At 31.5% G+C, this 14,295-nt stretch overlaps 1 protein-coding gene across 1 annotated transcript; it reads left to right on the forward strand.

Moving 5' to 3' along the window:
• Positions 1-3,264: 3,264 nt before the first annotated feature.
• LOC128162274 (angiopoietin-related protein 7-like) lies at positions 3,265-13,266 on the forward strand. Its single transcript, XM_052825437.1, has 4 exons — positions 3,265-3,435; positions 8,564-8,660; positions 8,847-9,011; positions 13,010-13,266. The coding sequence occupies exons 1-4, from the start codon at positions 3,265-3,267 to the stop codon at positions 13,264-13,266; spliced, it is 690 nt and encodes a 229-aa protein (XP_052681397.1).
• The last annotated feature ends 1,029 nt before the right edge of the window (positions 13,267-14,295 follow it).

Here is a 14,295-nt window from a genome sequence, read left to right on the forward strand (position 1 = left end):
CTGCAAACACATGGCAGCTTTCCAGAAGCTGGTCTTCTAAGGACAGAAACTGCTACGTAGGTAATCTTTAAAGATGTATCGTATTAAAAAAATTCCCTATTACAATCATCAAGCACAGATTCATAGTAATGTGTTCCAAAAAAATTTTGTTTGTTTCCATGCATTCTTATTTTCCTTATTTTTACTTCACCATTGATCATGGATAGGAGTAACATGCAAGAACATTTAATGTGTATTTTGATAAACATAAGCAAGTTCGATAACTCGTTCAAATATTTAAGCTGTGTAACAAGTGTTTTTCTGTAAGTTTGTGCTTTGCTTTTTAAAAAAAACCCACATGTTTTTGTTTGATATTCATGGCTCTTTGTCTCTAAAATATATCGATACATTTTGGATGTTTATTTATTTTTTGTCACGCTTTGAAATATAAAAGATAACTAAAAACAATAACGGTAAACTAAACTAAATATTATAGAAGTCAATTTAATGAAGAAAGATCGGAGTCAATAAAATGAAATAGATCAAACCCAACCTGATACCATATTAGAAATATAAAGTAACTTTAAGTTTAAATATTTCAAAGAATTCGGAGCTAATGGTTGAAATAATCGTTGGATGTTTCCTGTTCACCAATATTGGTCTTTAAGTTGGTATACTAAAGCAACCAAGAAAATACTTTAACCAACTTTATTATTATCGCGACATTATTTTGCGATTTACCAGAAATAAATTGGTTTGTGACGATTATTTTAACAACCACTCGTCATCTACATTCGTTTTCATCTCGGTATTATCGCCAATATTTATCGCAAGCGATTAAAGATTGGTTTCCAAAAATTTATCTTTCAAATTCTTTACCCTATACACTAACGTTGAATAATGAAAACAGTCTAATATGCACATTTATCGATCTATTCTAGCTTCAGAACATTAAAAAGAACCTGTGCTAATCACAGTATTGCAAAACAGATTTGAAAAATAATTAAAATCAAAAATTGGGATATAGGACCAAAAATTTGTTTGCACACATAAATGATACAAAAAAAATATTTGTTGAAAGTCCAACCTTTTTTCAAATCACTTTTATAATTCGTCAGTTTAATAATACGCCGTATGTCCAATTTAACTAATCGTAGTGCACTTCTTTAGCAGTATTTATTTTTAAATATCATAGTGGCTTTTAAAAGAAATATCCAGCATCCTGTATCCGTCACATTCTATCCTATTCTGTGCAAATATTGATGAATACCAGCAATGTATATTCTTACAATCATGAAATAAAAATGTATTTAATGAATCATTTCTAGCTATAGAATAGTGAAAACTGTTTTCCAGCTTAAATACAATTATTATACAATGCTAATAAATATAACTCAGCTGAAGTGATTGGGAAGTGCACTTTATAAATAATAAAGTCTTGATCGAAGTAACCACAAAAGAAGAGGATAGGAATTCTGGCGCGATATGCTCAGGGTTCAATTCTTGGTCTTGATTGATTCCTTGATTGAAATGAACGTATGATTAAATTAAACAAAATCAAACAAATTTATTTGCTTGTACTCGTTACAATGTTAAATGAACATATATATATATATATATATATATATATATATATATATATATATATATATATATATATATATATATATATATATATATATATATATATATATATATATACTTCATACAAATTCAAAGTAGGTAAATATAAAAAATCAAATTGACTCAAACAATTTTCAATTGATTTTCAAACTCAGTCTTTTAATATCGATTGTGCCTTTTTCTTCCAGTGCTGAAAAATAATATTAGCTTGCTGTATGAAATGATATATCTTTAATAAGATAAGTTTAAAAAATTCTACAAAAGTGTTTGGTGCTGACAAATACCCCCCCCCCCCAAAACTATTTATAGGGGAGGTTAACGTTATAATCACGGGCCAAGCCCTTTTTAACATTAATTTCAATGTAACCATAAATAAAGAAAGGGGTCTAACTCCGACCCAGATAAAAAAAACTACCAGCTCGCTTCAAAAGCCTAATAAATCAATTATTTTTTACAACACTTGCAATATGCATATATTTTTCAGAAAAGTAATGTCTAAGATACACTCATGCCGAATTTCAAGTTGATGGGTCTTAAAATAGCGGAGATATACGTCATTATTCTCTCGAAGTCGCCAGTTAATTTTTACTCGGACATTTACCGGTCCAGGGCTCACGATGGGATTTTGCCTATGACAGCAGCAGTAATGCAACAAGCCGAGAAAAATTCGCACTAATCTTTTAAAATCTCACATCAAACGCACGCTACTTACATCCTTAAATTCCGATAAAATTCCGTAAATACTCTCAAAACTGAACTTTTATTCTGCAGCCACATCAACTTCTGACCAGACCGGCCATTTTGACGTCTTCGAGAAAGACTGATTCTGATTGGACCATCAGGTATATTAACCAATGAAACTGAGTTTAAACATTTTCTATCACAATGGCCGGTCTGACCGGCCATTTTGACGTCTTCGAGAAAGACTGATTCTGATTGGACCATCAGGAATATTAACCAATGAAACTGAGTTTAAACATTTTCTATCACAATGGCCGGTCTGGTCAGAAGTTGATGTGGCTGCAGAATAAAAGTTCAGTTTGGAGAGTATTTACGGAATTTTATCGGAATTTAAGGATGTAAGTAGCGTGCGTTTGATGTGAGATTTTAAAAGATTAGTGCGAATTTTTCTCGGCTTGTTGCATTACTGCTGCTGTCATAGGCAAATCCCATCGTGAGCCCTGGACCGGTAAATGTCCGAGTAAAAATTAACTGGCGACTTCGAGAGAATAATGACGTATATCTCCGCTATTTTATGACCCATCAACTTGAAATTCGGCATGAGTGTATCTTAGACATTACTTTTCTGAAAAATATATGCATATTGCAAGTGTTGTAAAAAATAATTGATTTATTAGGCTTTTGAAGCGAGCTGGTAGTTTTTTATCTGGGTCGGAGTTCGACCCCTTTCTTTATTTATGGTTACATTGAAATTAATGTTAAAACGGGCTTGGCCCCTGTGTTATAATCCAAAGTTTTATTTCTGTGAAGAAGAGTGTCTTAAATATGCTTTTCATCACTCAAAATTCCTCGATGTTCCATTTACTGTTAATGGTGACACTTTGCCTCCACAAATGTGTTGGTAATATCGAAGAAAATAAATATGCTTTCATGAAAATGATATCAATGAACGAGGAACAGAATGTATATTGCAAATTCCTCATGCCTTATAAAAGGAATTATATTTTAACGTGTGGTGCTAAATGTGGAATTGATGAAAGCTGCATGGGAATTGATATTTGTGATGGCAGGATTTGCCGTCTTTGGAATGCGACCTTTTACCCGAGCCTTTTGTCGAATGATTCAAACGGACTATGCAAGCGGTATATTAAGGTAATTTTTGTATGTACTTTTTATTTTTGTTATTAAAAAAACCCCAAGGTAATTCGTGAATTTGTTGAATTGTATATCAGAGATAAAAGTAATTTTTGTAATTTGTTAATCCTTAAATAACGGTTTATAATATCATTGCTTTAGTTTTATGTTTTTTTTATTTTTTACATTCAATTACTGGTTAGGATGAACTAAAAATATTGTCTCCAAACAACTTTATATGGCATTTTATCTTTGAGTACTGTGAGTCTAAGGAAATGCATTAAATTAAAAACTCCATGATGTTTTTAATAAAATACGGATAAAATTTGCTTTTTATGACAAGCAGAATCTACTGTATTTTTTTTAAGCAATCGACGTATCAAGGTTCCATCAATCAATTAAAACAAGGGTGTTTTTTTTTACCAAATTAAAGGCTAGTAAAAAGAGTTTTCAAATACTAGTGTCTTTTCATCTAATGTAACCTGTTTATGTAAAAGAATTAACTGAATTTTTTCTTTTGGGCTACCTTTAAATATTTGACTGACATCCACGTATTTTTTCATAGCAGAGTTTGAAACAGCATTGCCTTCCCTCCGTTGCTAAGCCTTGTTATCTATATTCATTTTTTTAATTAAACCTTACCGTATCTTTATCCTTCCATAGTATGTGTTTATGCATATATTATTAATTGTCTCAATAACACTTATATTCAAATTTTAGAAGTAAAATCTAACTTATGTAAATCCTTTCAACGCGATTTTTAATGTTGCGATTAGCAACAGGAGCCACGACTGGCAAAAACGGTAGTACACGTACACGTACGATCACCAACGACATACGACCATTTACGACTACTTGTAAAATGTACCTAGTTTAGTGGATTTTAAATAAATTTCAAGACCTTTTGTGGTGTTTGGTATTAATCAAAATAAAATAATGCATTGCATCTTTTTTCTGCATTTAAGACCTAATTATTTTTGTCAGAGATATGTAAAGCACTTCGAAAATACTCTAAATAGAAAAAATAATGTTCTTTATTCTTTTTTAAAAAATTACATCACAAATTCGTTGTACATCTGAACATATTGTGACATATGGAGCTTTAAAACATTTTTAACTGTATGATTTACCTTGAAAAGAAAAAAACCGACAATCTAGACTACGATTACATAAAAGTATCACTTATATTTACTGTTTGAAGCATTTACAACTTGTCAATTAATTACAAATTTCAATATGGTTTCAATTTGAAAAAAAGATTTAGTGTTTTTGGATATATGTTTTTTTACTGGTAAAACAGCTCATTTGAGAAGTGTGGTGCACTACGTGGCATTTCTTGTACTTTAATTTAATTTGTGAAAATAATTAAAATCATGCTCTCAAACGAGAAACATATTACATGCAATAAATTATAGAACATAAAATAATATGGGAGAAAAACCAAACTTGGAAATATGTTCTTTAGTTATTTGCTTTTTTAAATCTTTTAAGTTGTTTTTCTTGTTATCAACAATTGAGTATAAAGGTTATATGATGTTCGTCCCAAAGAATGTCAAAGTGTTTCATTACTTAAGATGTTAGGATATATATTTTCATTGACAATCTAAAACACGAAACGTTTAAAACAATGTCCTTAAAGACAAATACTCGCTAGGTAACGTACTATTTACAACACATGGTAATTGTTTGTGAATGCCATGAATTTGAAATATGATATGAGTTTAATAACCCATATACTCAGGATTTGTCTCAATTGAGAATATATTATCTACTTATTATCACTAATCTCCTGGACATCTTTAGTGCAAACGGCAATGTCAAATAGACTATTCATCTATCATTTACAGAAAAACGAAACTCAAAAAAGTTAATGAAGAGCGATTTACTATGTATTGTCATTTTTAAATACGATTGTTGTTAGGTCATCGTACAGTGCTTGTATCCTAAAAGCTGACAAGTAAAGAATAGGATACAGGATGCCGTATACATGATAAAAATACAGAAGTCAAACTCTATCCTATCCTATCCCATCCTGTATCCTGTAGCCAATCAGATTCGAGTATAAATTTCAGAGTGTTTTTGCCCCCCCCCCCCAAAAAAAAATAATTAAGAAACACATTTACAACAACAATTTTGTTGGGGAGCTAGTGTTCGCCCCTTAGTTTTATTAGAGATAAGTAGTTTAAATGATTTGAGAATTCGTAGAGAAAGGTACTTTATATTGCATGATATCAAATTAAACTACATTATAAATCACAGTAAATTTATTTGTTGCTTAACAAGTAATTGGGAATCAAATGCAAGTGTACGTTGTCTGTGAATAAACATTTTCCTGACACCAGGTAACCCTAGACCTAAACTGAAATTAGAATAAGGAGTAACTGTATCAGGATTAAGCGCAGAAAAATTATATATTCTGGACATTTTTCCACGACTTATATCAAGTTTATAAAATATGCGTAGAGTATTTGTGTTTTTAAATTTCTTTTTTGATACAATAAATACTAATACATGTAATATCGGAGTGCGCTATAGATAATACGGGTTTTTTTCCGGGTTTTCTTTTCGCTAAGTTCTACAGAAATACAGTATTCTATTGTTAAGGTTATTTTTCAAACCTGTTTATTTGAATGCCAATACATAACCTAGTTTGTGAATAAGAAAAGGATGATTAAAAACTGTTCTGATTTTCTAATATGATAGATAACATGCTTAACTTATTTGAAAATGTCCAGAGATTAAATATGATAAAGACGCATTCCTTTGTTGCACTGTGTGCTATTGTTAAACATATGTTTTGGCTTCTTTATTTATTAGTATGATTTGATATTATAATAATAAGCTCACTTACCTAGATTGCATCATTGCATATCTATGTTTTTGTAAGAAAGGATATTGATATTTTTCAGGTATCAATGCTAGGGCAATTTAAACAGTCTACATTGGAAGTGATGGGTATGAAATCTCATTCATGAAACAAAACAAAAACTTCAATTAAAGAAAACAATGATCTAAACAATAAAACACCTAACGTAAAAACAAATGCCTTTTATTCTTTACAAAAAATCATGGATAAAATAACAATTTTGAATAGTAAGAATACATATCTCTTTATTAAATTTGTTAATTATATGATGAATTGTTGATTAAATGTTTTTCACAGAAATAAGTAGTTACCAGGCACACACTTCATCGGCACAGGATCAAAGTTCAGTTTCCGACACAAAAACGCAGAGTATGCCGTCTGAAGCAGTAACATCGTCATCTAACACAAGCGCAAATGAAATACCAACGACAAATATAACGACATCAAGTCATACTGAAATCACAACTGGAGACACACCAACAATATTAAGTCCTACTGAAACTACATTCACAGATATAACCACGACCTCAAGTCTTACTGAAACCACAACCACAGACGTGAATTTAACTAAAACGTCAAACACTAATGCCTCCCCTTCAAATATTCAATCGACTCAGCCATCAACCAATGAAATTCATTTGGCAACAACTAGTGAAACTTTCCCTACTGAAAGGTCCACCTCCACCGTCTCTAATGATGAAATAAACACTACTACGGGTGTTATTACAACAGGTAAAATGCTATCAATCGTGTTTTAAATAAATGTTATATCTAAAAGTTTTATATTTTTTCATTGATAAATTTCTTTGTATATAATTTTGTATTTTCAGAAAGACCGATTCAGAATTGTACCATGGCACACGAGTTTTCTGAAGGAGACCGTGAAGTACCCTGCTTCAATGATACTTATTCTTGGATTGTATGCTCCCTTTTTTTATTTATTTTTTATTTATTTTTTACAAATTGTTAGATAAATATATGAAAACGATGTCATCAGATTTTGGCTAAGACACAATAATTTTATCCAGAGATATCATGAATTTCTTGAATACATTTTGGCAAAATACAAGTACTATAATTGTATACCATACTGGCACTGTACCAGCTATCGGCTAAAATTTAACGTTTTCTTTTCGTAAATACTTATTTCTTGATATTTTTGGATAAAACTTGACATACTTTAAAAAATGAACTCCTCATTTATCAATCTGTTAGTTTATATCATTATTTAGAACCCAAAACATCTTGTTTTTGTGCTTTTAAGAACGCCCCGAATTTGCCGTGTTTTTACGATTTACTGTACCAGTTATCGGCTTCGTGATAATAACATAATAAAAATCCGTGTTCATGTTGATTTTATACTCTGCTAAATGTAGTTTGAATAATGCCCCTTGTTAGGTCAGACTAAAGTATTCGGGGTCATGATACATTATAAACAAAACTCATAAAAAATAATTCGTTTATAATCATACGGTAATAGACCAAATTGTATACCATTCAATACATAATTATGCAATCAGGCGTTCAATTGCGCTACAAATCTCTCGGAAATTCGTGAATTCCTTTTGTTTATACATGTTAAATGTATTGATTTTATATGTCAAATTAAAGAAGGGATATAATAACGTATGACAAAGAGGTAATATTCTATTTTTAACTTTTTACGTCACTTCCCCCACTGCTGAAAGTGCAAAGATGTAAAATCAGCGGTAAACAATGATCGTTTAAACTCATGTATAAAACATATTCAAGAAAGTTTTCAAGCAAACTTACTTTTCTTTATTCGAAAGAGACGACTGAATTAAAAAATCTTGGATTGTCGCGTGCTATAAACCCGAACTCTCAGTTTAGCCGATAACTGGTCTTAGCCGATAACTGGTACAGTACCAGTAGACGTAATCGGAATACCTTTCTATAGCATTTCAAATAAGATTTTTTGCAAATATTCATCATCTACATTTTTTCTTTAATTTAAGGAACATTTAAATCAATTTAAGTTTTACGTAATTAAGGATATGAATACGAATAAGCTCTCCAAATCTAAACAACAAAATTCTAAGAAAAACTGATTAGTCTATCATATGCTTATTCAATCTATTATACATAAATAAAGCTACAAAATTGCATTTCAAACTCTGAAAAGAACATGAATCCTTCTCTTTAAGTCATAAAAAATGTAAATCATATAAAATGTACTTATACACTATGAATGATAATTTTCTTAATTTGACGTTTTTTAAATACATTTTTAGGTGTGTTTATAGGTTTTTTTTCTTCTAGGTCATTCAGAGGCGGTTTGATGGATCGGTCGACTTTTACAGAAACTGGACCGAGTATGAGAACGGGTTTGGTTCCTTACAATCCGAGATCTGGTTAGGTGGGTAGGACCAACGCAAAAATATTGTTTAGTCAAATTCCACTATCATATGCTTGTTTCTTGCTAAACACGTCGTCAGTATGATTACTCTACAAGATCATATAATTGTTATAGATTTCATTTTGTTTAATGTATGTATTTTATACTGTTGACAAAATGAAGGTTGAAACATCATTTCTTTGCCAGGAAACCAATACATTAACGAGCTTACAAATGCTGGTTATACTGTCCTGAGAATTGAACTCACTGGCTTTAATGGAGAGATGAGGCATATAGAATACAACTTTAACATAGAAAACAAAACTAACGACTATAGACTGCATATTTCCGAACGAAATGTATCTGGAATATGTTGGTGTAAAATATCCAAAAAAAATAAATCAATTTTTCTCTCCAAAGCATGCAACCGGTCAATTGAAAGCAATTGAAAGTTACAACTGGTCGTTAGCGCTTCTACGGGTGGTCTCCGAGTGCATTTTGATGCAAGATTTGTGAGACACACAAGACCAGCTTAAATTGATTTTGGAAGGATTTACGCTTCTTGTAAGCACGCACGCACGGGAGCTGTTGAACATGCACAATAATTTCTTATTAATATCTGAAAATGTACGAAGCAGTTACACTTCAATCAAGGAACCCATAAGGTAACCGTATGATTAGACTTACACATATGTCGTATAGAATCTGACTTGTCCCTTTGTGTTACAGAAACATCGAACTCATTATCAACATATAGATATAACAGAAAGTGAATGCCATGCGTACACAAAAAAAATCTCAAATACGGTTTAAAAGAATTGATTGGCAGTTTTACATGTACCACTTATATGAATGCAACCAAAAATAAAGCCAATAGGAAAAGCTTTCAGAAATTTCCTTCCAAAAACAAAATCCAAACCGACGAATGCCTTTTTTAAATTTAGAAGTGATTTAAAAAAATACTGAATGATGAGGTTTTATATATTGAAGTATTCCCAGCTCATTCGACTTGCAAGAGCGCTAAGAGAGAATTATTTACATTTCTAATGATCCTTATGAGTGACGAAATGGCAATGATATTATCACAAAAACAATTTTTTCGACTAAAAGCTTCTACACAAGTTCTCAACATATTACATGAAGAAATTTTGTAAGATCTAGCGTAAAACTAGGCATAAAGGTTTTTTTTAAAGAAACTCTCATATAAGTAAAAGTAGTAATTTTCTGAGTCTATTAATGTTTGTTGGCACTTTGTTTTAAAATACTATTGTCTCTTTTAAATATCAAATATTAATTTTAAAGATCCAATCTTTTTTAAAATTGCGTTTACAATAATATGAAAAAAATACTAAACTTTTTTTAAAATAACGTAAATTATGACAATTTTCTAAGTAAAATATTTGTAAATACAACCTACTTCATGCAAATGCTTACTTTCAATTGAAAGTTTCGTCAAAGCTATTATAAAGATTTCCTGAAGTTCAACAATTATTTGAGGATAATTTTACAGGTTTGGCTATTTACCAAGGCATCATTTACAGAATAAAAGTATTCTTTTTCCTGAAATTCTCAAATTCGTTTGACGTTTCAATAATCACTTGTTTAAAGCAGATGTACAAGTATTTTGAATCTGATTTTTTACGGGTCTAAGGATTAAAGAAAACATTTTTAATGGGAGAATATTTTTGTTCGTAATTTTTGTGAAGCTAAAAAACACCTATGTGATTAACTTGACTTACGATGCAGATGATGGTACATGTACAGCAATTTAAAATGAAAAAGTACGTTTGTTGCACGACAATCGTAAGAAGCAAGTACAATGCCAACTGTCATCGCATGCTTTGAGCAGCCATCTGTCTCTAGCAAAAACCACACTTAACGTTCATTTGTCTTACATTGAACTTGCAATCACTTCTGAATCAATCTCATTTTTCGCCCTGCCATAAGCCACAGAAGCCAGGACTGGCGAAACCCGTAATATACGTACAGTCACCAAACACGCACGGCCAGATGTGACTGATGATTAGGTTGTCCATGCCTGCTTGGTTACAGTACTAAACGTATTGCAGTTTTTGCCAGTTTTGGCTGCCTCGGCAGCGAAGGGCAATAACTAGTATTGAAGTGAGTGCAATTGCAACGTGAGTCAAACGAACGTTAAACGTTAAAGTCGTAGGTGTCAGATACGATAATCTTTTGAGACGAGTTGCCACTCATAACTTGCAAATATCTGTATGATCCGTACTTTTGTTATACGATTGTTTTGCAACAGATGTTTTATGTTTGGCTTGCAAATGACACTACTACATGTAATACTGGCGTTGTTGGCCACTTTTGATCAATTGTACCGATGTCCTACTTTGCCTTATTCACGAACCAGTATTTGTATTTGTTTTCCATTTTGTTAACATTTACTGAAATTGATTTATTACATAAATGTGCATAACAAAATGAAGAAAGTCAAAAAGAAATCAAAGAGGTAGGAAACTGTTCTGTTGTAATATCTCCTGAGGTACATGTGAATAGGCTTCACCAAACGGTGACACAGTTTAAGAATTTTTAAAGAAATAAACAACGTTATTTAGTGAACATGGCGTTATGAATAGCAATTGCTCTGCTGGCATATTCCATGATGCGCGCTAGCGCATATGCACATAGCAGCGAATGCATGTAGCTTGTTATATGTGACACGGGGTTAAAAAAAAACACAACAAACAAAAGATGTGAATGTTTGTGAAAAATATTTATCTCTGACATTGTACGTTTGATTGAAAAGAAACAAAATTCGCAATTCTTGTCGTAAAAGTCCGAGAATTCATTTTATAAAAGTGTGCGTAATTCAAATACAGATTATAAACTACTTGCAAAGCAAAATAACATATCGTTGATTTTAAAATAAATAACAATCGATAAAATAAACTCCAGTCAGTATTTCAGTACTTTGATTATTAATAGGCTTTAAATTAAAAAAAGTTGTTATTGAGAAAAAATTACCATATTCACATTTGATCAGATTAACTCCATCTCTGAACAGCTTTTTTTCTAGTGCTTTGAATTCAATATCATTTATAAAACAATTTCAAAATTGTTTTACTATTAAAGATTATGGGGCCACAAAGAAGTGAAGAGGGTCGAATTTTTACATGGATTATAGAGAGAAAAATCCTTTAAAATATTCTCAATAAGTATTTGGCCAGAAAACGTAAATTCTCGGAAGTGCATATCAAAGTTTGTTCAAATCATGATCCCCAGGGGTAAGTGGCCGTCACAACGGGGGCGGTTGGAGAAATTTATACATAGATATACATATAAATATTAGAATAAAGAGAAAAATCTTTGTTATAAAAAAAAAGTTTGTCTGGAAAAGCTGTTACTTTATTGAAAGTAACTTCAGATTGTGTAGATTCATCTACGTCAAAATACAAATCTTGAGGCCACATTGAGTATCTAATTTCACAAAGGAACACTTTTTAATAATTCGAAAAACTGAAAATTAATACGATATTGTTTCACTTATACATGTATGCAAGTATTTTGACATATTATTATTCTTTTAAATTGTTTAGACTTTTGCCCGTTAACAATCCGTGAGTCCCTCACAAGGGTTTCAGAGTTTAATGTTGGTTTATATACCAAATATGTTTAGGATCTTTTTGAAAATTATAATGCTCAGCCTATGATGTGACTATAAAATCATCCTGTTAGAAAAGGGATTTGATTATAAACAAAAGAGTATCCAAGGGGAAAATGGAATTCTATTTATACAGGTATATACTATACTACATATAATTATGTATATTGTCCAACTATTTTGTATTATGACTTCATTAAGCTGTTTTTGTTACCATGTCTATTGTTGCTCTGGTGAGCGATGAGGCACATTGCCTCTTGTTTATTTTTATTTCTTAGTGGGTACTGTGCACGCATGGCGTACGTTTACCGACAGAGGAAAAGTGAGATCTTATTTAAGATTCATGTATGTCTTATCTTAGTACTTGTTTCTTGATTGAAACGTTACTACCGCTTAGGTTTTCAGATCTTGCAAGAAAATCGTAGTGCATGTCCAACAGCTAACGTGCGTGATTTGATTTGATATGAACATAGTTCATAGTAGGGATTAGGCACAAGTTCCATAACTTTGACTGTCATCTCCCGTGCATGCTTACAAGAAGCGCAGGTCCTCTCAAATTGTAAGATGTTCTTGCGTGTCTCTCAAGATTTTCATTAAAATCCACCCGCACACCAATATTTTTACCAAATGTTGAAATTAAGACCAAAATGGTATGATTGCAAATGTACGTATGGAAAATATATTGAAACAAGGCGGTTTACACACCGATGCATTTTTTTAATGTATAGTGTCTCCTTTACAGATAACTTATATCACAGTGACAGAGCATTCTTCTGTACATTTGATAAAGACAACGACAACTGGAACGCAGCTCACTGTGCAGATATGTCAGAAAAAGCCAGTGGTTGGTGGCACTCGAAAGCTGCATGGTGCACCGATGGTAATCTAAATGGAATATATAAGAACGAGTATATGAACTATCAGCAGGGGATTCATTGGTTTGCATGGGACGGACAATGGACCCTCAAAGAGACCAAAATGATGCTCAGAAAACCCTAATGGATTGTTAATTATCATAACATGTGAGTGGATTGTGGATCACCAAAACAGCGCGATACAACGATGTTTACCTACATGGGGTCTATTCGGATTTGTATATGAACTGTCTACAGTGATCTATTGGTTTGAGTAGGACACCCAGTGGGCCCTTAAAGAGACAAGAAAGACTGATGCTGAGATAGCCATGATTCACTTATATCTATTTTCTTGTGTTATTAAACGATCAATTGAATACTTATTGTGATAGACTTACCCAACCAATTTTTATTGTTTTCTATACATGTAAAGCTTAACTTTACTAATGGATGTAATTGTATGGTATGTTACAGTAGTTTTATTGCGTGTTGCAGACTGACTGTGGATTCGTAAAGATACTAAAAACCATGATACTTTCTATATTCATCGTTTTGTGTTATAAAAAGTGCTATCAAACGAACTATTAGGTTATGCTTAAAATTAAAGATTTTATTACATTGATATACTTTAAGATTGCGAATTATGCCCTATGTTCTGAACAGTTTGTGTGTTATCTGTTTTTTAATCTTGCACCTTTTGATTGAAATATAACTATGATTTATCTGCATATCTGTCTGCCAGTTTTCCTGTCTAAATAATCACGAAATATATCCATGAATATATCATTTTGCTTGCCATAAATTCACTATAAATTACATTTTTAGATCTCAATGACATTATCTATCTATCTATCTATCTATCTATCTATCTATCTATCTATCTATCTATCTATCTATCTATCTATCTATCTATCTATCTTTCTATCTATCTATCAACATTATTACAATTGTTCTATTGTTAAAGAAATTTAGAATAAAGTATTACTTCATGAGAGACTTGCCTTTAATTTTACAATTGTGTTTCATTAAATGGTGCGACTGCAATGCTTAATATGTATCATAAACGGTTAAATGTGTAGTTGCTTGTTTCATTAAGCGTTATAGCTGCTGTGTATATTTTGACGCCTTGTGATACAGCTTTATTGTTAAGTCGCGATATGTCATTAGTGGTTGA

This window comes from Crassostrea angulata, chromosome 9 (genome assembly GCF_025612915.1).
Source record: "Crassostrea angulata isolate pt1a10 chromosome 9, ASM2561291v2, whole genome shotgun sequence".
NCBI lineage: Eukaryota > Metazoa > Mollusca > Bivalvia > Ostreida > Ostreidae > Magallana > Magallana angulata.

Excerpts from the sequence above, each read along its gene's own strand:
- LOC128162274 (XM_052825437.1), top strand. The coding sequence starts at position 3,265 with ATGCCTTATAAAAGGAATTATATTTTAACGTGTGGTGCTAAATGTGGA. Across the intron at positions 3,436-8,563 it reads TATGCAAGCGGTATATTAAG|GTCATTCAGAGGCGGTTTGA; the intron begins GTAATTTTTGTA and ends TTTTTCTTCTAG. Across the intron at positions 8,661-8,846 it reads ACAATCCGAGATCTGGTTAG|GAAACCAATACATTAACGAG; the intron begins GTGGGTAGGACC and ends TTTCTTTGCCAG.